Here is a 24,860-nt window from a genome sequence, read left to right as displayed (position 1 = left end):
ACATGATGTAATAAATGATCTGTGGGGTATTTTGAGCTGAAACTTTACATACACATTTTGGGCACACCCAAGACTTATGCCCAGCCCATTTGTAAAAGATGTATATAAGATAGGTGGCCTTTAAAATTGTTAGGATTCAATCTGATGGTGAACATTTTCAAACTACCAAACATTAAGATGAATCAAACTTTACCTGTTGTTTATTTGCTATAACAGTTGTTATATTTTATTCACACTATAACCATATGATATAGCATGCACTGTTACACACAATTACTAAAATTAATGTGTAATTTAAATTTATTTCATGTGTATACATAGATGAGATATAAAAGGGCTCTCAAAACATAAGTACATATGCACAAATCATTGAGCTCAGTGCAGAACCTGTTTTGAAAGCTGGACCACCTACACAAGACAAGACCAAGGTCAGGCTGAATAATGTGACAGCACATTCAGCTCAATACTTAGTAAAGCAATTTAAAGTAATTTCAGGATATTCAAGTATACCATTTATAGGCACAGAATGCTTAAACTTAAGTAAAATGTTTTACCTATATCTAGTAGTCATTATCATACTTGAGGTTAAAATCATTGTATATGTTACTAAAATTTCATATACAGCTGAAGAGTGTTTTGTGTGACATTGCAGTTTTTGCGATGAAAGATAAACACAAAATAGCCCCAATTTTGTCTGTAAAATTATTCGTATTTCTCATTATTCAAAGTGTAGCATTTGTGGAATTGCCTCTTGATGTGCCTAAACATAAGCCTTTGAATTGTATGATAGTATGTATACATTTATAGTATATCAACGTATATTGCAATACATTAAAACAAAGATCAAACAGGTTTTTTGTGAGAATCTCATCTGTGAAAAGCATTTCACAAAACAAACTATGCTCTACAAAGGATCACAGCTGCTACCCCACAGTTCCTGTTGTTTTGGATTGAAGTCCACATCAATGCAATCACTTTAAAACAAGAGTACCGTTTGGGACACTGTGACCTATTCAAATCCCTATCCCAAAACATCATTCTTCCTTTCATCAAATAAAGGGAAGCACACAAAAAACATGGATATACAAGCCTTTTTTATTTCTCTAAAAAAAAACAGCATTCTGAAAAAGTACAATGGCCTTTTATTCCTTACAATCCTGACCAGGACATATCTCAATCACTAGTTCTTAACCTGTTAGAATTAACTAGAATTACCGGTACAGTAAACTGGTACTCTGGATTTAGACCCCAATCTTACAATCTACCTACAATGATAGATTCTATCCTACAATGATAGATTAGATTTAATATAACGTTATCTCTATGTTTTTTCTAAAACTAAAAGCTGTGCCTTGTTTAGAAGCAACTGGTTGAATTTACGCCCTGCATGTCTAAACTATTACCAGAGATTAAACATTAATATAGGTCGTATTCCTGAAATCTGAAATTCCAGTTCCAACAAACACATATGTAGCTTATTGTTACAAGCCAAGATGAAAGAAAGACTACATCTTTGCCTTTGTAATTTAAAGAAACACTTACTATAATCCTAGTTAAAATAATAATACTATTAAGAATTACTGTAACAATAAAAGGACTCCAGTGGAAAAAAATTCAAACTAAAACACAGCAATAAATTCAAAAAGTGTTAGCAATGTTTATCCTGGCCATTGCAATGAAAATGATTAACATAGCTGAAAACAGAATGAGGATCACACGGTAGGATTTTTGCCTAATTACAGCATTGAAAACAACCAACATGCATTCTTTATTCCATTTTGGAGAAGACATCTTTAGGTTTGTATGACTAACTTTGCACCTGACTTCTGAAATATTGAAAGAAAGATGTGGTTGAAATGCACCACAACCTCAAACTGTTTAAACTTTTCAGCCAAAATTTAATCAGTCATTCATTATCATTCTTTTATGAAATATGTAACCTGGAACTACATCCAAGAGCAGAACTGATTCTGTTATCTTAAAACAACGTGTTTGTATCTTTCAACACCCCTAGTTATCACTTAATCACAGAGAAGTATTGAGAAAAATTACATTTTCTTAATGAATAAAGCATTTTGCCCAAAATACATTCAGCACAAATATTTGGATACATTTTCTAGAAGAAAAATAATGTCCGAGTCACATTTCACATACACACAAAACATTTTTACAGTATATTTTTTAAAGATTTTTTTCTAATCGCTACATTTTCATGACAATCAAGCACATTTAAATGCACTCTCTGATTCTTAATTCAATTCTACAGTAATGCACAAATAATTGTACCCTTATTACAGTAATTACATGTTTCACAAGGTAAACTTAAATATACACATACTTATTATGCAATTTAATAAGTAAGTTCCACATACATTTAAGCAATTCCAAACCACATCAACCTTAATAATTACCATTAATTTTGTATATAACCATTTGTAAGTGATATGTTTTTGTTAATAAGTGGCTGGAGGTGTGAATTTGAAACACGTTATATTCAAATGTGTATAATTATTATGCAGGTGTTCTTTAACAGATAAAATGGGTAAAAGAATAAGGTTTATCTCGCACAGAAAATTCATTATTAAATGTCCATGAGAAAGACTCGATGCTGTAGTAATTGCAAAATTGAGGCGTGACCATCATACAAGGAATGCTGATTGGGGCTACATGCAGGGTCACAAAAATAGGATGAAAAGTAAAGATATTATCTGCTAAATATTTAAATAAGAGAAAAAAAATGTTGTAAAATCCTGTAGTCTCCGGTGCCACAGTTTTCCAAAACTGCAACCTACCTGGAGTTTCCAGATGTACAAGATAAATAACCAGCATAATAATTATGCACCTGAACATAACGTGTGTTTCACTTCCACCAATCATTTGCAATATTTATAAGTGTTTATATACACAATTAGTGGTCCTTTGGAATCGGTTAAATGTGCTTGGGAAACATGTGACTTGCATAATAATTATGCACACAGTGTAATTGATTAAACTGAAATGAATGCTAAATGTTAATTTTAATGAAAAATATATTGTGTGTGTGAAATATGAAAAAGACATTTTAATACATTATAACTAATAAGAGAACTCAACACAATTGCAGTTTCTTGTTTTTCCTCAAGCTGTCTAACAGAAGAAACGTTTTCCATTTAGAGCAAAAACCCTTGATCCTTTTCCCCCAATAAATGCATAGCGAGGTCATTATCGATTTGATTTAAATATTACACATGGCTTTCATAGATGACTTGGGTCGTCTGTGTAGCACCACCCCCTTCTACTGACTCTTCTTTTTCCTTCTCATTCAACTCTGCTTCCAAAGGCACCTGAGCCAATAAGGGAGAGGTGACCATTTCAGAAGAAGGCGGAGCTTCCACACTGCATCCTACTGTAGTTAACTGTGGATGAATGGACACCTGAATGGCTATGTGCTGAGGCTGCTCGTTAAGCGACGCGTCGTCCGAGTCCATAGCGGGCGATTCGCTCCTTTCCCTGTTTCTTGCTCGCTCTCTTTCTTCCAAGATGGTGAAAACGTCAGCCGAGTTTTCAGCTGCCGGCCCAGTTCCACAAGCACCTTGACTCTCGGGCGCTTGTCGGACAAAGGTGTGTCTCATTTCTTCAACCCCAACCACCTCAAGAATCTCCTCCATGAATGTGCGGCAGTTCATGATTAGCGGTGGAAGTGGAATGCTGCGTGCTAACTCCTCTATATAACGTGCAAACTCCATGGTCTTGAATTGTGTGACCTTGGCCAGTTCCAGTGTTTTTGTCGAGGTAATGATTGGAATACGCTTTGCAATTTCAAACGCCTTCTGAAGCTTTTCTGCACCTTCCGTACGGAAAAACTCATTGATGGCCTTCTCGGTTTTCTTAAGATGGCTGCTCATCATGCAGAGGCGTGTGATGTTTAATATCATTATGATAGTGAATGTCACTAGACACACCACCATGTAGTAGACACCCATATCCCCATTAGTGAAGACTACGCGGAGTGTCACTGTGCAATTAGCTTTGCCGTAATTATTGAATGCCATACAAGTATATTTACCACGGTCTGCAAACGTGATGTCAGTGATGTTAAGGATGCCATTGTCCAGAATCCACCATTTATCTATAGAGAAAAAGAAAGGACATGATTTATTTGATAAAAAAAGACATCACGCATTATTAAGGCACTGACAAGCTTATTAAATGCAAAACCTAGTGACTGCTTGTAATTAGATTTTATTGAGGGCAGGGACCATGATTTAAACAATTTTAGTACAATAATAATTCTGTTTTCATAATACATTTCTGTGTTCAGATTTCAAAATGCTTTAGACGCTCTTTACACCTGTATTTAGTGTTGTCTACATGAATCGCCCGAGATGAATTTCAATGAATCATTCACCCAAAAATGAAAAATCTCTTATTTACTCATACACCTGGGACGGCAAGAGTTTAATAATTATTTTTTCAAGCAAGACTTTGTAGTAATGTAAGATTCCATCATAAAAGGAATCTGTATGATTTCAGTGGGTTAACAAATTTCATCTGGAGCAATACGATGGGTTAGTCAGTCCCTAAAATATTTTTTATTACAAACTATATAAACCCTAGCTGCGTTTCCATTAAAGGTTTGCACAAAACTTTATTCTTATTTTCTAAATGTTGGCAAAAAACTATTGCGAAATGACAGCGTTTCTATTAAAAGTTTTGCAGGTAAAATTTATTTTTGCCATCTCGTGACAAGTCAAAAAACCATGGCGACAGGTGTGTTCAACTTCATATGGTACCACGCAGACCGACATGCGGATAACATAAAAATATCACGAGAACACTTGACGGACAAACCTCTTCTGTCTTGTCCTCCAACCAAACATACTGTGCCATTTTAATTGTATGATCATGTGACTTTTACGCATGTCAGGTGACCTGTAAATGTAAATAAACTATTTCCATTGCAGTTTTGCCATTCATTTCTTTTTTTTTTAATTGCCTGAAAAACCATGTCATCCGAGTGTAAAAACATTTTTGCAATATATAGGAGTTCCCACATTTTCAACTCGCCATTTTAAATTGTAAAGTAATGGAAACACAGCTACTTTCTTCCAGGTAATTGTCACACCCCTTGCATTTGGAAAGAGTATTGTAAAAGTCATGCAAAGAAAGGCACTTTGTTTGTTCGGCTGCATAATCTTCTGGGTCTGTCTTGCGTCTCGCAGCACTTTGCAGTTCGGGCAGCCCGCCTAAATTGGGAAACCCTACCAGCTTAACTAGGTCATGCAAAAAAAATGTATTATTATTATTATTATTATTATTATTATTATTATTAATAATTCGCTGCACAAGTTCATCTCGGAGAATAGTGCAGACGCGCCGCGAGCGGGCACGCGCGCCACACGTATGACGGCATTTATGTGCCAAAAAGAATCGAGCGCATCACTGATACCCGTGCGCGCAAAAGTGTTACCGCGAGAGCATAACAGATCTGCAAGCGAGGAAATAAAAGATTGCGAGCTCCTTTTAAACCCTCGCGCGCGCATGCCATCTCATATGCTCGTAATTTAAGCCCTCGCGCGCGGAGATGTGTCTTACAGCAGGCGCAAAATCATCCCCACACTCTCGCGCTGCTTCTTCGCTCACCTGCTACTTTTTCGCTTGCGCGAATACAATTCTTTTTGGCAGTCGAGGGGCGGGACTTATTTCTTTACATGAAATCTCAAATGTCATTGGTTACTACACTAGTCTTAGGGGCTGTCCACACGGAGACGCGTATCACTGCATACGTATAAATTTGTTATCGTATTGGCGTTTCATCCACACGGATCCGGCGTTTTGGGAGACTGAATCCGCTATTTTTTGAAACCGGGTCCTAAAGTGGATATATCTGAAACCGACATCCTTGCGGTTTCGTCTGTACAGCTAATCCATATATTTTGTGAAGCGAAAACGTCATCACATCACGTGTCGGAAGCGTTACATGTAACAGCAACAACAATAACGGCTGACTACGTGATTGTGTTCGTGCTACAGAAGCTACTAAAGCCTACTAGCTTTATTACAGCAAAATCTATTGCTTCTGTGCAATTGTGGTGAGCAACAGGCGATAATGGACAACACCATACGTTGGTTATGCGCATGCTCAAAGTCTTCTTCTTCGTGTATAGTGTATATCTGTGGCAGAATGACAGCGCCCCATACTGGTCCGGCATATATACTACACCGCTTTCAGTCGGTTTCAGTGGTTTCGTCTTTACGGATTATTTTTTAGAGCAAGGAAAAAAAATGATCGGATAGGGAATGCAGCGGCTTCGTGTGGATATAGCCTTAAAACCAGTTGTGATTGGACAGTCGTGGTAATCAGCGGCAGCCATTTTGGGGTGAATATGTCAACTGGACAACAGCACAGATACACAGAATGACAACGAAAGAGAAGTGGAAATAAAACACGCAATGTTCAGCAATCCACTATTTTTAACAGTTTTTTTAGTGTAATAACAACTTAATTCCTTTTAGAAACTGCAAGTCCTAGCCATAGAAACCAAAACAATGATTTATATGAATATGATACTAATTACAATGAGCTTATTAAATACATTTAGTGAATTCATTTATTTCATTGATAACTTATTTTTGTATGTAATGTGTAACTCCTGGGAAACGGTCTTATGTTATTATAACGCAAGAAAAAATCATATCACTTTACTCTTAGCTGTCATTTAGAGAGAAATCTAACATTAATGAATCTCACAGACAAATCAGACAAGAAAATAGCAACAGATCATTTCTCACATTAAATCATCGTGCCGAAATGGTCCGTCAAGTGTTACTGGATAGCCAGTTGATAAAAACACGTGTCTGTGAGAACTGTAAGTGGACTTATGTTTTGGGTTTATTTAAGCCCGTTATTGTATTAGTTTATAGTTCTTGCAAATTTAAAGTAAGTTAGCTGGTGATTTTTGTTGTTTGAGCAACCTGCTAGCTAGGTTGCACGTGCCTGTTGATTCGATATAATTGTTGAGCACTCTTGCTCACGTTATTTATGTGCATTATTTACATGCTACAGTAGTTACACTTCTTTAAGATAATGTAATTAATAGTGGGAAATAATCCATTTTTACAGTCTTCGCGCCATCTATCATTGTTCGCCAGATGTTCTACAAATATGCTTCAGTTTGTGTTTATTAACCCTTTAGTTTCACTTCATCACGCAGCTATTTTCATTAGAGGTATCTGTTAAAAACATTTAATTCATTAATAATCTAGTATGTGTTCCTTTTCTGTCATAGTTTCTTCAAAATTAAAAGTTTTATTTTCATCATGACCCGTCCGCCCCTTTGATTGCCACTCCCCCGGCCACACACCCTTAACTAACACATTTTCTGCAGGAAACCCTGCATTGTAATGGCCTTCCAACTTAAAAAAAAGACTGTGCGAGAATCCACACCTCCATTTGATTAAGATGAAGGTGTATGATGTCGTACACTCCTAAACAGACTATGAATATATGAGCCTGATTAATCAGCTTAGCAAACAACCCACAGACTTTCATTATTTTAATAGCACCAACCAAAGGTTCAGTTTTCACCCTAATCAATGTAAACTGATCCTTGATCCTCAAATGCTCTGTACCTTTGCCAAAGGACACCAACATACACCAAGTACAATCTGTCTGTGAACCAAGTGCTTATGGAAATTTAAAACAAGTCTTTAAATCAATAACTCTAAATTTTTTTGCACCAGGCTGCCAAGGCATTACTTATTAAATGGATTGTTTGCTGCCAATATGACCTGTACAAAACAAGCTGAAGTACACAACACCACAGCAATACATTATACATGAGAAGTAAAACATATTTGATCTTTGCCCATAAGAAAGCTCAAAGTCAGCAGCCGAAAAACAACTTCAGGCCATCAGAATTGGTGATAGATTAAATGTAGTCTAGGCCTGAATATGTAGAATAATACATCCAAGAATACAGTATCTTTTTGCTGCCTCTACCGCAAAACATTTCTTAAAAATTTCACATACACATGACAGAACAGAAAGACGTTTACATGGATCCACAAATGGCGCTTTTCCATTGCATAGTACCCCACGGTTTGGTTTAGTTTGGGTTGGGTCAGCTCACTTTTGGGAGCTTTTCCATTGGGTGCAGTACGTAGTACCCGATACTTTTTTTCGTACCACCTCGGTTGGGGTTCCAAGCGACCCGAGCTGATACCAAACGTGACGTGAAAACACTGTAGATCACTGATTGGTCTGAGAGAATCACATCATCCCTATAATGTAAAATTAGCTTTACCTCAATGCTAGCTTGCGCTGTCTTGAGCAAACATGTTGTCATCTGCTCTGCTATAAGTTCCCAAACTCCCATTTAGCAATGAAAAACATCCACAGGTTGAGAAACAGGGACATCATAACAGTTTTTTTCCAGACTTGCAATTTGTGGCGGAACATTTGCGACGAGCACGTCAGGATTATATATGCTTAAATGCAACCTAAATGAGGCTCCGCGGAGCGCCGTGGGTGTTTGTACAGAAACTGTCATGTGAGACAGAGGTATAGTGATAAACGCGATGTGCAATATCTTTTTGTGGTGGTCTATTTTAATTTTTTGGCGGACTGAGTAATAAATAAATGTATGGGAATGTACAAGGACGCTCTCACTTGTATGATGTCATAGCAGTAGGCAGCGCAAATATAACGACACGCCTATAATCCCTCCCACTGCGAAGTGATACTAAACTCGATGGAAAAGCTAACCTCGCCAAAGTGAGGTGAGCTGACCCGACCCAAACTAAACTAAACCGTGGGGTACCATGCAATGGAAAAGATGACCAAGCAGTAGATCACGATGTCTGCGACTGCGTACACATGCTTTGGTCTACAGAGCGATAATAAACAATCAAGATTGCGAAAGCATCAAGCTGTTTTGTTCAGATGGACAAAGAGTTATGTTTATTACAAGTGACCCTACACAAGCCAAAATTATGTAAACTTTGTTGGAAAAGCATTAATAAACTCAGTATGTTGAGCAACACAGTCCTGTAGGCCGCCACTGCCATTTGTTTATACTCACACAAGCCTATAGACTAAATATAAGCATGACATCACTGTTATCACAGATTTGCCTTTACATAGTTTACAAGAAATGACAAGGCGTGGTTTTCAAAAACTTTGAAAGCTTGGATTTTAACAACCCTAAAATTACCACATTTTGTAAACGAACAGATTAACCACATCAAAACGTTTATGATTGAAATAATTTTCATGTAAACCATCCCTTAGGTTTCTTAAGAATAAAACAATGCAGTGTTTTCTTAGCCGACTGGAGTGATAGTACTGAAAATAAGGTATTATAGATAAAAAAAATGAATAAATTGAATACGAACATATAAAACCTATTTCAATCTGTAATAATTTGCCTCGTGCTACCATACTCCTTAAATGCCTTGAAATTTCAGAACGACAGTGCATTTCATAAGTACAAGTTAAAGCCCGTCAAACAGCCTCTGCTCCAATTACACATTTATGTGAGATACTTGAATGATGCAACCCAACACACCTATAGATACAAGCCCAAATTCAAAACAAAATAGCCCAGGATATTTAAATAGCTCTAAATAATATTTCTACCCAACTAAATAACATTTATCCTTTTACTAAGCCACATGCAATTAATTTCTCTCACAACCCATCTGTAATGCGTCACTCTCAACAGGGACTTTGAGTGTTATTACGTACAAGCTGCAGCTGGGAACTACGGAGTCATGTTATGTCAATAGACTATTGTTCACAAATAAATGCGTCTTAAACATTCCTAGAGTTGTTGTCAAAAATAACAATGGATAGTCAAAAACACGCCTTCCTAAAACAAGTAAAACAGTTTAAAAATAAACTGTTCTTGAAAATTGTTTCTGTTAATTCGTTTTTTTATGCGTACCCGCCAAGTCGATTGCATTGCCTTGCAAGGTATACTTAATTTAACTCGAAGTCAGTTAACAAATCTTCTAAATGTGACGCATTAACAAGTGGATGATGGATTAGACCTGCAAACTAAAGACATGATCAATCAAATTACTTGATATGGAAGATGAAGGCATGATTTTGGTATGAATGGGCGTCTTCTTGTGTGTGTACTGGATAAGACTCAAGTCTGCGAAATCTGACTTGCACGCAAGCTATTAATAATTTTATCTGAGGGTGCTTTTTACATTTGTGTGGAGGTGTAAACCCTTTGGCAGAACCAGGCCAATAAGCAATAAATAGCATTATGGTCAAGTTGGGCTAATGAAGCCGTGACTGTGTTTACAATGATAAATTTACTTTCAAATGTGTGTCAATCTTATTATTGTAAACTTACCATTGTTCTCGGTGTCAAGCAGGTGTCCATGCGAGTTAAACCACTGGACCTTTGGAAAAGGATCACCAGTGATATTACAGTCAATTAAAGCACAGTTTCCCTCCCGGACAATGATCTGTTTAACTTTTGTATGAACCATGGGAACCAAACCACCACCATCCGAAATGGTCTCATTCAAGGTGCCGTCTTCATCCACCGCTGAGAGGTTTAAAGTGTCTGGGGCACACAACCCGATCGCGTACAATAAATAAATGATCACGTATCCGTTAACTTTGTTCATTTTCTCTGCCATCCTGTATCAAGCCCCTAGATGAGATGTAATTCTCCACTGGTCCTCATGTTACATTCACAGCTTATCTGCATGCATACCAACACAGGGATAACAAGGCACTGACATGCACGGTTCTTGTTGTGGATGCATAACTGGAAGGAGGAAGAAAGAGGAAAAAATTTATCAAACAAACACACACACTTGATCAGCACACAATAACCTGTGACTCCTCCTCTCGTTTGATCTTATCAAACAAGAATAACAAGACTTGTAAACATACGAACATGACATCATGTAAAGCGAAAACATTACATTATGTTTTAATATACAAATTATTAAAGCGATATATATATATATACGGCCTTTGCGTTACATGCGATACATCGTGCATATACCGTTAACTCGCTCCATTTATAAAATCACAAACAGTGCGTTGCTAAAATATTACAGCAAATGAACGTAAGCTAAGTTACAATAAACCAAATTGATCCATTTAAACGTTATCATTACTAAAAATCTGTGAAATTGGTAGTTAACCTACAAGTTATGTAGCCGACACATTAGCCGAGTGTTTATTGGCGCTTGTACATGCAACCACATCCGCATATTTACTAACAATTAAAATATATAACCAACTGTAACGAGGTGACATTTGTCTAAGTTGTTTCAAGTTATTCGCATCTTCAATATACTACATGTTTTATTAGACCTTTATATCCGTTAAAAAAACAATTCGAGCTAACTACGGCTAACCAGTCATATGACAGTCACGTCCTTTCAGGAAGACGCTTAACGCACTTTTACGCGTTTAAAATCTACTATTTTACACTAGACTGTTCAATGGACCGTTTACCAGTTCTCATAAAAATACATCGATGCAATCATACAGTAAATTGCCGGCTGGTTTCGTCGTCGTTTTGCTGAACATACCGCTAGCAAATTAGCCAAAACCAGCAACGCTTCCGTTTGTTAAACGTCAATAACAACTTCGGAATCTGCGATATTTAAGTTACACGTTTGCGTTAACTTACATCATGGTGATCATTCGCTGTTACCCGTCGACGCTTGTCCTGAAATGTCAAGTATTTAACCGATCATATGTTTATGGGTTTCAGCTCGGGAGTCGCGACTCCACACAGGCTCTTGAGAAATTTACTGACCACTAAATATAACGTTACACGGGGGAAAAAAAACTGATGAACTGACTGAAGTGTCGCCGTGACAAAGTAAAGGCGATATTTTTGGCCTTTAACTCCTCCTTCACCTACCCATCGTCGTCTACTTCCTCCTCCCTCTTTAATCTTTTTGACTCAACTGACCTAGTTTTCTTCGCCAGCTGGATGTGACGTAAATTGAGCTAACTTAATCCATTGTATAATGCTTGTTTTATAGTTAGCTTGCAAAAAACGTTAAAAGCTGTTCGAGTACTGTGGCGGTATCAGATGGCACTACAACAGTAGGCTAAATTCACAGAAATAATGCTACGGCACATGAAAATGCTATTATCAACGTAAACCCTTACAATTTTTTTTAAATTTTGTTTTAACTCTAGTAAATTGTGGTTGATTTTCGTAAGGGCCATGTCCCTTATCATAGTAGGCCTACTGGTTTTGTGGCATAACACATAATGCTGTACAAACACAAAGGCAAACATATCCACCTTTTTTGGAAAATCTAAACATTAACAAAAGAGGGAACCTTAAACCAAAATACTCAAGTAATATAAGTACTATGGTAAACATGTACATTGTACATATACAATAATGAGAATGGTATATGAATATAGTAGTCATTAATTAAGCACAGTAACTTAAAATATTGTAAATAAATTGTATGCTATTACCTGAAATAAAAAAACTATATTTGTATATTTGATTCTTACTTTAGAAAACTTAAGCATTACGTGCTTGTGTTGGTCAGTGTCATAATCACTTTGCAGCACTTTGACCATTTTTGATGAGAAATATCTTTATAGCCAGTTTGCTTAATGGATAAACTTGCAAGAAACATTCGTACGAGCTACTAAGTATCCTGAAAAGTGGCATGAGTTTATCCATGCACAATACATCCTCTCCTTTGTTTATGCAAAAACAGATTTATTACAGCAGTCACAGTGTGCAAGTACTGTACTAAATAAGCTCTCTGAATACTGGACACAAAGTCCTGCTGTGTGACAGCAAGAACACACGCACACATACTGGTGCACTTGTGTTCAGATTAAGGACTTTTTGCGTTGCTTAAATCTACAAAAGTTCTCCATCGCAAATTTGTGTTTTCCACACAGATTTTTTAGTTATTTAATGTGACAAACTCTGAATCGTGCAACTGCAAAATCACAACAACAGCATTATGAAATTGACAATAATATTTATTAAATACAAATATTTTTGTCTAGTTTGCACAACAGCATGCAACAGGTCCAACAGGCCACGACACCTAAAATGACTCCCAACACATTCTTGCAGTTAAATTTCATTATTCTACATTAAAGAGCACCTATATCATTGCCAAAAAAATATATTTTTGTGTATTTGGTATAATACAATATGTTTGTGAGATTTATGGTTAAAAAACACATTATTTTCCACATACCGTGCATTTTTGTAGCTCCAGATTTCATTCTCTTCCTGAAACGCACGGATTTGAAAAGCTCTGTGTCCCTGATTGGCCAGCTAATCTGTCCTTCCAGAAAAATGCAGAGTTTTTATGATTGCAAAAATCCATGATCTTGCGGCACGTTTTCTTAAAAAATGCAATGAAATATGCGGGATATTTATGCAATTTTATGCGATGAAACTGCGTGAACTTGCAAAAACTGTGGGACTTTGCAAAAACAGCGTGAACTTGCAAAAACTGCGGTTGGGGTTTGCAGCTTTTCAATGATGTTCACGTTGCATAATTACATCACTCAATTCAGCGGGAAACGTGACGCTCCTTATCATGTTTGAAAGATTCGGTTGTTAACCGGAGTTAACTTGCAGGCTGTAAATCAGAAGCGGGAGGAATTATGATAATGTTGGTCTTGTCTACATCACTAATCGCAGGAAGTAAACTATTGCCTACAATCCATTTGTTTGTTGCAGTCGAAGAAAAGTGAAATGTTAACTCATGTCATCGTTTACTTTGGATTTGTACTTTTTCATATCGTTAACACTAATACACACTTAAACACCAAAGGACATCTTGAATCGGACAATAGGTGCTCCTTAAAAAATAAAATACACCTCTTTGTAGAGGTGTATCTTTTTTTATTGTAAACCAACTCCTAATGCTTAAAAACTATTTAATACTGTTAATGTAGCTTATATAGTGAAGTTTGATTCATCTAATAGGTGACTGGAAGCTGAAAAAATGTTTTTAAAGTGGAATAAGGTAGAAAAGTGATGTCATTATTGAGGTTTATGGAATTTCCGATTGTCCGTGTGGCATGTTTTTGACTGTGTAATATAATCCTTAATTCTCCCCTTCTGTGAATGTTGCTCCCATGGCATCCTTAATAAGATCAGCGAGTCTCCTAAAAGCCTGTGAAAAGAGAAATAAATTATGAAAATGGTCAAATCTGCTTCATCACAAGTGAAAGTAAATATAATAAAGATAAGTAGAGAGAAGAACAAACATGCAAATAGTGCTACTGGGAGTGTAGTGCTCTTTGGGTAGGGCTTTGAGTGGGTCTTTGGCTTATACAAAAAAAATTTCAACCAAGGCACTCATATCCAAAATTAATGGCTTGTTAGCAACAAAGTGCCGCGTAAGTTGTTAAAACGGTTTTAACCTTGTTAGCCAAAAAGGTGTCCTGGGTAGGGATAATACTGACATAAATAAATACAATAAACACTGATAACATGTCAGCATGTATAAATATGCCATAAAGGCTTTTAAGACTAAACCATGTGTGGGCACACTAGTCAAACGAACCAGGCTTTGGTAGTCAAACATGCTCAGGTGCAGTTCAGTTTGGATAGTATGAGTACGCCCTTAGATATGACTCTGTCTCTCATGGTTAAAGACATTTTTATATAAATAGAGAATTTTGCATTGGTGTGTAACATCGATCAGATGGATCACTCTTTCTACCAACATAATCAGCTACTTTGTAATGCAACCTAAATCTCTTAAGTGACTACAGCCAGCAACTAACACATACATCATACAGAGCAAGCTTTTCACATATGCATATATGTGATGCTGCTTGGTGCCTTACTACTGCATTATTTAATTTGTAGCAGCTTTCAATGTCAGGTGAGAATCCGTGATGTTAAATGGTTAAACGTTATATTGTCTAGTTTGTTTACCTCATCAATCTGTTGAGGTGTGGAGAGAGAAAAGGCCGCTCTAACATACGATGATGGATCTGAGCTGTTGATGTTAAACACTCCTCCAGGTACCAGAAGAACCTACAGAGAGGGCATGAAAAAGTATATTACTGTTGCCTATACCTTAAACAACAAATGGTTCTAAATAATTATTCAAGGCCTTCTAGAAGTCATAACATGGTAATGTTTAATCATAACAGACTTAAGACCGTTTTATACTTTTGCATCAAATTTATGGTATAGGCTACAACATCAATGGATACGTTGTACCCTGACGAGCACCTCCCAAAGATGGGTTATGGGCCACGCTAACACAGGCCAAAATAAATATTTATAAATAAAATTTATATAAGTTATATGAACTTCATATCTTTACATTTTTTTGCGTATCAAGTATCTTAAAATAAAACCCACACACGCAATATTTAAACTCAAATACTAAAAATTACATTCACAGAAAATGCTTGTAATACATGATACAATTGCATGTCTATACAAGATGTTTGTTATATGAGCGTGTATTTGTGCATTAAATAAGTCAGACCTCTTTCTCCAAAGCTTTCTCCATGATAAGCTGTTGTGTATCTTTAATGTCCTTAAGTTTAATCCAGAGGAACATGCCAGCCATGGGAGGATGCCACTCAGCTACATCTACAAAAATACACAGAAAAAGAGAGATTTTATATTTTTTGAGGAAACAATGAGTGGTGCCTACATTTGCAGGCGAAAAAAGTATGGTTCCTGCAAAGTTGAGTAGATAATTTCGCTACATATTTTGTAATAAAAATGTCCTGCATTCAAATTCACTGGATTGATTCTAGCAAATACTCCATGATGGAGACATGGTGCAAGCACACATCAGTTTGCTCATACCAAAAAGATATCATAAAATAAATCCAACAATGTAACAGTGTTAAATATACTTAAAACAGATTAAAATATTAGACTGAAAATATCATTTAATATATTACACTATATATTCCAAAGGGATGTACAGTGCAATACAAGGTATACATTTTATCAGTATGTGGGTTTCCTCAAACCCATGCATGACCCTTTGTGCTAGTAACACAATGCTCAACCACTGAACTATACAGGAAGGAACTGAACATGTGATGTGCAATTTATAGCTAGACACCTTCTGGGATTTGCACATTTTCTTATTATACCAGAGGAAGATGGACTCTATCATGCTGAACTTAAACAGTATGAATTGTGAAAAGCACTTCAAAAAAAATTACAAACTCAATTGTTAAATGAGTGCTTTGCATTGTAGGTCAGTAATGCTGTACGTCAGACGCTGTGCACTGTGTTTGCGGAAAAAAACAAGTCAGATAAAATGCGACATGGCCGTTGAGACTGAAGTCGCATTTGCAATACATTAGATATGTATCCGATTTAGGACCACAAATAAAAAAAATTGATTTGTGCTGTTCAGACTGCTATAAGAAAATCAGATGTGGGTCACATTTGGGCAAAAAAGTTGGATTTGGGGCACTTTCGTCTGCAGTGTGAACGTGGATAACACACGTATCGCTCTGAAATCTGGATGTGCGAGACCACAAATCAATGGTATTGATTGTAATAACGGACATAGTACTTACCTTTAAGCCATTTGTCTGCTGAGGAGAGCATTGCATTCCTCTGACATCTGTAAAACTCAATGACCCTGAGGAAGAGCAAAAACAAATGTTTGAATAACATCTGTTTACCTTTAACATTACCTCAGCTGTTGAGAGATTGGAGTTTATTAAAGTTTACAGCTTCCACAATAAAACTCATGTCTATGATACGTTGATTTTATTGCAATAAAGTAAACAATTTAAATCATTTAATATTTGTAGATAAAACTCAAAAGACACATTTCAGTTCATGCGTTTAAACTTTTGCTAGAGCAAAACAGATCCATGATAGACAAGTTTATAGCAGATCTGTTTTTAAATAGCATTGTTATTACTGTCTAATTACTATCAAATAATAGATAATCTGTTTAGTTCTCTCAACCTCTTATCTACAACTACTGTGATAACGTAGTTGTAGATAAGAAACTGTGTACATATAACACAATCTTTTTTTCCTTACTAACCCATCAATGTGGTTAAGAAATCCATCTTTACCCCAGCTATGGAGCAGCTGAGAGATCATCAGCTGAAAACACACAAGAAAAGACAAAAAACTGTCATATATTGTACATTAAATTGTTAATTTTTTCATAATATTTTGAGCTCAAACTCTTTTAATTTAAATGATACATTATATTTAAAATGTTAGTGTCTTTATGTTTTTGCTGATATCTTTTGTGTCATCTTTACCAAGGGTTCTCAAACTTATTGCAGCCAGGGAAAAATGTTACCTTTTTCTTACAGTAAAGAAAAATTTCCAGGGACCCCGCTTAAATTCTAATGCTGCGTTTACACCAGCCACAGTAGAGGCGCGTGTAGTTGGACGCTTGAACATTTAAGTTTACTCAACTTTTTGGGTTGTTTTGTTACACTACATTAAATTGCATTCTGACAACACTTTTTAAATGATCTTAAAAGCCTTCATAAAATCATTGTTCATCGATGTAAATATCCTCTTCCTAATAATACGAAGCAGTTATATATTTTTTTACAAATTATTTCATGGACCCCCTGCCTAAGCACTGAGGACCACCAGGGGTCCCCGGACCCTACTTTGAGAACCCCTGATCTATACAATTATTTTGGGAGCCACAAACACTATTAAAATATCTGCTATGTGGGACTAATTTCAGAGACTGAAACAGTTTGTATGTCAAGATTAGTAAATAACGTAAATTAACAACTTACATTTCAGTCACATTCATACGAGTTTAATATTAAATTTGTTTTTAATAAGGTTCTGCAGAAACAATTCAGTCATACAAGTATGAAATGACCCAAAATGGAAGTAAAGAGAGACAGAAATCTATTTCATTAAAAAAGATTTGCAATTCAAGCCTCTGTAACAATAATCTTTATCACCATGACAGAGGGAACAAAAGTGACACCAAATCCCCATCAGTGTGTCATTTCACATCCTATGACAAAACGCTCTCATGCTTGTTATTCCCTTTACATCTCTCTTCTCCTGAGATTCATGCTGTGAGATTAATTAAAGTTCACTTTACTGCTTACCACTGGGAGCCAATATACATAACAGACACATCACTAAGCGAACATGTGTCCTCCATTTTAATCACAAATCCACTCTTATATTATTAAAGGCTTGTGACAAGTTTGGACATTCTCTGTAAAATTGTTTCTAGTGGCAGAAGTTTTGATCCAAAGCAACATACAGTGCATTCAATGTACACATTTTATCAGTTTGTGTCTGCTGCTGCTAACACAATGCTTCAGCAATTGAGTTACAGGAACTTATTACGTTTGAATTGACAAGAGTTTTTCATGCTTGTCTATTATTGTGGTAAATATTTCAAATAGACCTTTCTTAAACACTTAAAGCCATGTTTGGTTGCTTTCTGATAAAATGCGTCACTCAAAATACTTTTCCGTCTATGTTTGTTTACTGTCTGACCTGTGTGAAGGTGCTGGTGTGCATTGTGGAGGCCTGTATATGCAGTACCAATCTGTCCACCAATGGTTTAGGCCCAGTGACAAATCCTACCCTCAACCTACCGAAAGAGAAATACAAATCTGTTTACCTACTACAATATGTCAGTAAGGTTCAACTACACCACTCTGAATCAGACTATATTGCATTTCCCAAAAAGCTTTGACAGAAAATACTTAAAAGTGTGGTGTACGTGTACGTAAACAGACCTTATGTTTGAGCCTGTACCAGACGAAGACACAGAATAATTTGAGGAATAATCAATTGTTTGGAGATTGTTAATAGATATTTATTGTCAGCGTACAATTTGCTGAGGGCAGAAACTATGGTAATACATGGCAATACGGGTTTTTGCAATGTAACATCACATTGCTAAGAGAATAAAAACAGCATGTCTAATAAGACTGCTTTGGTTTAATGGGGATTAAAAAGAAGTGGCTGGTGTTTTTTTTCAAAATATCTCTTTTTGACTCCATTAACTGCCTCAAGCAAAACTCCTGGACGTCTTTTAGATAGTCTATGACGTGAAGTTTGCATACTTTTGAGAATGCAATGTTTAGCTGATCATGATAACTGCTCATTATTACCCACATAAACACGGCTGTCTCTCTTCCTCGATCAAACGTCAGAGCTTTGTTTCTCGGGGGAACAACAAATTTCTCGGGGGATTATTTCAACAAATCAGAAGATGACTTCAACATTCCTGAAGGATTTCCAGTTTAGTGTGCAGTGCCAACGTTTCAACGTCTGAGGCTGAGACTATCCAAACATTATTGACAAGGAAAGCCTCTTATACTTGGAAGACAAATTATAATTAGGTAACTTGTACCCTGAAAATACGGAAAAACTGTTTCCATTGCAGTTTTGCGAAATACACCTTTTCCAAAGAGCCTGAAAAACCACCTCATGCGTAAAAACTTTTTTGCGATATATGGGAGTTTTTGTTAAATTCACGCATTTTCACTGGTTGTATTTTCAATACGTAATGTCAATTTGCGCATTTTAAAGGGTAATGGAAACCCAGGTACTGACATAAAACACAAACATGCTTTTAACAACACCCACCCCGATGACAGTATTTTAGAGAAAGAGTCAGTTCGAAGGACACGTCCATCAACGTCCATGGAGAGAAATGTTGATGCCCATGGCTGGAAAACAAACAGAGGAAAGGACAGAATTTAAAAGCATATAGACTTTGCATGTGTTATACAGAGTGTTTATCTTATGACAACATCAATAGAGAGGCTATCACAAAAGCTGGCTTGATGACAACTATTACCTACACTGTAGTAATAAATCACTCAATTACAAACAGTTTTTTAGGGCAATAAATTAGTAATGCTTACTTTTTGGAACTGAAGAAAATAATATGGGTCATCTTCAATGATAAGCAAATCATATTTCCTTGCAAGCTGTAAGTAAAAAAAAACATGTGAATCGTAAAGGCTTTTGGATATCTTGCTTTTTGCACATACAAGTTTTAGTCAACAACTTAAGCACATACAGTGCCCACCATGATTATTTGGACAATAATGGCAAAAATGTCAAAAAAGGTGAATTTGAGACAAAAGTCATTTTTTAAGTTTAACATACATACAACTTACCAAACAACAGCATTTAAAACAACACAGCATTTTGGGTAAAAAAAACCTAGCATGGGTTAAATTACAACTTAGCAGGCTGGGCTCATCCCTTTTTGACCCAATGCTGGGTTGAAAATAACCCAGCATTGTTTTGTTTTTTTGTGTGTGTACTTTGCTTCGTATTTATCTTACAGATTTTTTGTCTCCACAGCAAAACATTTTTATTACTTCAATACTTCTAGAGGGCACTGTATATGTCACTAAGCTATCTGTTAAAAAGTGCATCATCTGTAAATGAGCTGTAATTGTGAACAAAAATCTGATAAACAAATTTGGTCACTGTAAACTTTTATAGGGAACATATTGAAAAGCACTGCAGAATGTTGTTCTGATATGCGACAGAGAACGCTTTAGGCCAGAAACTTTTACATTTATGCATTTAGCAAACGCTTTTATCCAAAGCGACTTACAAAAGCGAGGAAAACAGCAAAGCGATATATCAAAGGAAAGCGATAACATAAGAAGGTCCGTACAAAGTCTCTTTACCAATCTTTAGAGACGCAACCTGTTTAGGGAGAGACAGAAGATTAGAGTTTTTTTTAAAAGACAAAACTTTCAACATGTTCCTTGTCAAGTGTTCACAGAAAAGATGATTTACACATGCACAAAGACCAAAATGTTTGGTAAATGCATGGCAAACATACAATCCTTTTATACTTCGTAGGTAGAAACTGATCTCAATACTTAAGGGGCAATCCAATTACCTTCCATTGTACTGTATACATGGCACAAACATTTCAAAGTTAAAGGAACAGTATGTAGGATTGTGGTCAAAACTGGTATTGCAATCACAAAACTTGTGGCTAAAACCGGTACTGCAATCACACAACTGGTGGCCAATACACAACATGACAACATTCAATTCAATTCAATTCAATTTTATTTATATAGCGCTTTTCACAATTTGGTAATTGTATCAAAGCAGCTTTACATAAACATAAACATCAGTTGAGGGCTGCAACTCCACTTTTTAAATGACAATATCCTGGCCGGACCACTGTTGTGAGTGATATAAGTGTTTGAAATGAAAATGATTTCTTAATGTCTAGTGACATATCAGAGCCATTTTATGATTAATTAATATAAATTTCTTACATACTGTTCCTTTAACACTATCGCCCCCTTGAGAACAGAGGTCTGTTACTACCTATAGTGTATAACAAGACTGCATTATCATTCAGTTAGCTAACTATTACCATGTGGGCAATTTGACTAAAAGTAGTTGAGCTTAATGAGAAAACTCTCCTTTGAAGAGTGTACACGGGTTGCCTGCTATAATGCCCATTGTGGCTGAAAATGCAGTTAATTCTGATAAGATAGCGTAAAGCATTGTGCATTCTTGCACTTTGTACACAGAAACATGGCAGATTAGGGAACACTAAAATGACATCAACAAATGAACACCTACAAATCGAAAAGACAATATACAAAATGTTTGCAGTCCTTACCTTGTAGACTTCCTGTTTCCGATCTAAAGTCATAGATGCTCCAGTTGGATTGCCTCCATTGGGAATAGTGTATAGAACTCTTGGTACATTACTACTTGTCTTTTGTACATCTGCTGGGTCCCACTGTGCCAGAACTGCCTTGAGGTTTTCGGGGATTATTCCATATTGATCACTCGACACATTAATGATGTTGCAGCCCAGTGGTTGAAGCTGTTAATAAAACAGCTGTTATTGTGAGCATTTCAACATATGTAATAGTAATGATGAATGTGATTTATCCGTATATTTACAGCTGCTAATGTTCCTGGGTATGTGGGTGCATCAAGAAGGACGTTGTCACCAGAATTAACTAGCATCTCGAATATCTAAAAAAAAAAAAAAAGAATGGCAGGAGTAAAAAGAAAGTTTATTTTTAAATTGCATGCTACATGAGCAACCTGAAGAAACTATTGTGACAATAATATCAGTTGAGCATCATTAACAGTTTGCAAAATATATAGGAAACAGTATCTGGGTAAATCTCGTGTCTGGACCGTATTTTATCTCAAAGTAAAACATTAAAAGAAAAATGTTTTTGCTTAGGCACAATTTTTCGTACCATACCTTTACAAGACTTCCAGTTGAAACTGGAAGCAGAAAATTGAAGCAGGTGACATTTCAAGAATTTTCAAAATCAGCATCATGCTTTTGTACACCATTATAGACAAAAGTATTGGGATGTAGGGATGCTTAACGATTAATCACGATTAATCTATAGCAGAATAAAAGTTTTTGTTTACATCATATATGTATGTGAACTGTGTATAATAACTTTGTATAAATAAAATATATTTTAGAAATGTTTACATGAGTATATACATTTGTATATTTATGTATAGTTTATATTATATATAAATACTTAATATATAATTTTTTTTCTCTTAAAATATACACGCATGTGTGCAAATTTATATATACATATTTATGATACAGAGTTTTCAAACATTTATGATGTAAACAAAAACTTTTATTCTGCTATAGATTAATCGTGATTAATCGTTAAGCATATTCAGGTATTTCAATCACACCCATTTACACAGATGTATAAAAACAAGCACATAGTCATGCAGTTTTAATTTTCAATTTAATATGTGAAGAGCTCAGTGACTTTAACCGTGGCAATGTAATATGGTGCAACCATCATTTCAACATTAAGACTACAAAATCTTGTGGAAGCTAATAGCAGTAATAGTCGGAAAGGGGGACCAACTCCTTATTATAGTCTAATGTACCTGAATGCATTGTCATATAAGCCTTGTGGGTGTAATTGTAAGACGCCCCAATAACTTTGTCCATATAGTGTATCGAGTTGCTAAAGTTATGCACCTTTTCTTCTGTAGCCTACATTATTTTTTTCATATTTTAATGCCCAAATGTGACTTTTTTTTATAGAAAGCAGCAGGGGTTCTACAATACTGTCCATGATACTGGTGGTTAGCCATAATCCAAAAATAATGATCTGAATGATGTATTACATTTCTAGCATATATCAGGAGACATGCATAACATTAAATGGTGTAAACACTGTACTTTGCAGAGCCCCTCTTGGCTGCCTGTGGTTACACACAAATCCATTTGTCCTCTCTCTGGGCTGTAGCTGGCTGTAGGAGGATTGTGGAGATGCTTCTGAAGGTCCTTCATCCATGAAATCAGCTCTGGAATACTATAAATACACACAAAGATAATTAATTTTTAGGTTCATAGAAAGGCAATCATCTGTATTTTGCTTAATATGATGACTGAAACTTTTAAATCTAGTAACTTCAATTTCTGGTGACCTAGGGTGGTGTAGCACAGAGCACAAGTTCTGTGAAGCATGACTGAAATGTTTTGATATACATAATATGCGACAGTTTATGGATTCTATACCGCAGGAGCCAGAGTACTGAAGCGCTCTCTTCATCACAGTCTCATCGAACACAACATCATTTCCACCCTTCACTTTGATGGTGGCTGACTGAAAGGGGAAGGTGTTGGGGTTTGGTGCCCCTCCGGCCAGGGATATCAAAGTTGGAGGAGATCTTTGCTGAAGCTCAGCTGGTTTATAGTTAGAAATAGTGGTAAGTCATAGTTTATTTCAAAAAGACATACAAGTGAAATGTTTGGGATATCACTCACTCAATATCCGGATAGGTGATGGTTTCCGTGCTTTGCTCACAGCTGTCAAAAATCTAGCATAGTTCATGTTTCTAAAAGGTGCAAGTGTGAAGACAACATATTTAAAAGTACTGTTTTATAACAGTGGGATTTCTTGTGCAAGAGTTTACAATGAAATGTCTTGCTTCCTTGTAAAACAGGGAAAAGTGAAAGCTAATGGAATTTTTTGGAATAATATAAATCACACTGGCTAAACTTAAATGCTATGAAAAGTAACAATAAATAATAATTCGTCCAATATAAATTATTAAACACTAAAAATATAAATAAAAATTACATTTTAATAAATACTGTCTTAAACATACAACTTACAATACAGTACAGTACAGCTTTTATAATGCAGAATATAACACCAGCTCGAACATGTTTGACTGGGAGCTAAACTGAGGCTAGGCTAAGCTAAGCTAAACTAAACCAACAAAGCGCAACATGGGTGTCACAATAAGGTGTTACGAATATTTGAATGATAAACAAGAACATGAGGTGACAATAGTGAAGAGGAATTTAAACCCTTTAAATCAAATTTACGTAAAAGCCTAATCTACCGAGCACGTTTACTGACCTTTCGGACACGGACCCTCCCCCTGCACAGCACTCTGGACTTTGTAGTTTTCTTTCAACTGGGCAAACGTTAGCCGTAATCCAGTTCGATATTCAACAAGCTCTTTTAAGTGGGCCGGTTAAACTAGCTTTCCAAATTGTATGAAACAGTTGATGCCTTGAGTCATTTACCTCAGAGTCGTTGCTGTGGATTAAAAAGAAAGGTTGGACTGTTTGTCATCTCTATTTACTCAATTGCGTTGTGTGCACAACAGTGTTTTTGTTTTGTTTGTCTTATTTTTGGAGGAACATGATAAAGTACACTGAATATCTGTGTCCAGTCTCTAAAATTTGTAAAAGCACTTGAAACACCGCACGCAGATGACAGCTGCTGGACAAATCAATAGCGCCGAAAGAAAAGACAAGGCGGATGACGTCAAAGTACCGCGAGTTTGATTCGCGAAATCATATGGAGAAGTGTACTTTCGACTCGCTCTCGCGGTGCTTTGACGTCATAAGTGTAACAAGCC

The 24,860-nt window shown here is 36.1% G+C and overlaps 2 protein-coding genes across 3 annotated transcripts; both read right to left on the bottom strand.

Annotated features, from left to right (window-relative positions):
• Nucleotides 1-1,077: 1,077 nt before the first annotated feature.
• Nucleotides 1,078-12,022, bottom strand: mfap3l (microfibril associated protein 3 like). 2 transcript variants are annotated; one of them, XM_073861556.1, is made up of 3 exons: nucleotides 11,886-12,022; nucleotides 10,347-10,769; nucleotides 1,078-4,108 (listed from the first exon to the last, which is right to left on the bottom strand). In XM_073861556.1, the coding sequence occupies exons 2-3, from the start codon at nucleotides 10,636-10,638 to the stop codon at nucleotides 3,222-3,224; spliced, it is 1,179 nt and encodes a 392-aa protein (XP_073717657.1). In that variant the 5' UTR covers nucleotides 10,639-10,769; nucleotides 11,886-12,022; the 3' UTR covers nucleotides 1,078-3,221. The 2 variants fall into 2 exon arrangements, with proteins under 2 accessions (XP_073717657.1, XP_055051094.2); XM_055195119.2 differs by lacking the exon at nucleotides 11,886-12,022 and adding an exon at nucleotides 11,649-11,879.
• Nucleotides 12,023-12,964: 942 nt separating this feature from the next.
• aadat (aminoadipate aminotransferase) lies at nucleotides 12,965-24,703 on the bottom strand. Its single transcript, XM_073861555.1, has 14 exons — nucleotides 24,353-24,703; nucleotides 23,752-23,822; nucleotides 23,503-23,670; nucleotides 23,164-23,297; nucleotides 21,885-21,959; nucleotides 21,595-21,804; nucleotides 19,850-19,915; nucleotides 19,569-19,651; nucleotides 18,468-18,564; nucleotides 17,017-17,078; nucleotides 16,535-16,599; nucleotides 15,475-15,581; nucleotides 14,910-15,011; nucleotides 12,965-14,139 (listed from the first exon to the last, which is right to left on the bottom strand). The coding sequence occupies exons 2-14, from the start codon at nucleotides 23,816-23,818 to the stop codon at nucleotides 14,071-14,073; spliced, it is 1,305 nt and encodes a 434-aa protein (XP_073717656.1). The 5' UTR covers nucleotides 23,819-23,822; nucleotides 24,353-24,703; the 3' UTR covers nucleotides 12,965-14,070.
• Between the last annotated feature and the right edge of the window lie 157 nt (nucleotides 24,704-24,860).

This window comes from Misgurnus anguillicaudatus, chromosome 23, assembly GCF_027580225.2.
Source record: "Misgurnus anguillicaudatus chromosome 23, ASM2758022v2, whole genome shotgun sequence".
NCBI lineage: Eukaryota > Metazoa > Chordata > Actinopteri > Cypriniformes > Cobitidae > Misgurnus > Misgurnus anguillicaudatus.
Note: the sequence above shows the minus strand (reverse complement) of the source record. Positions and strands in the feature narration are given on the sequence as shown.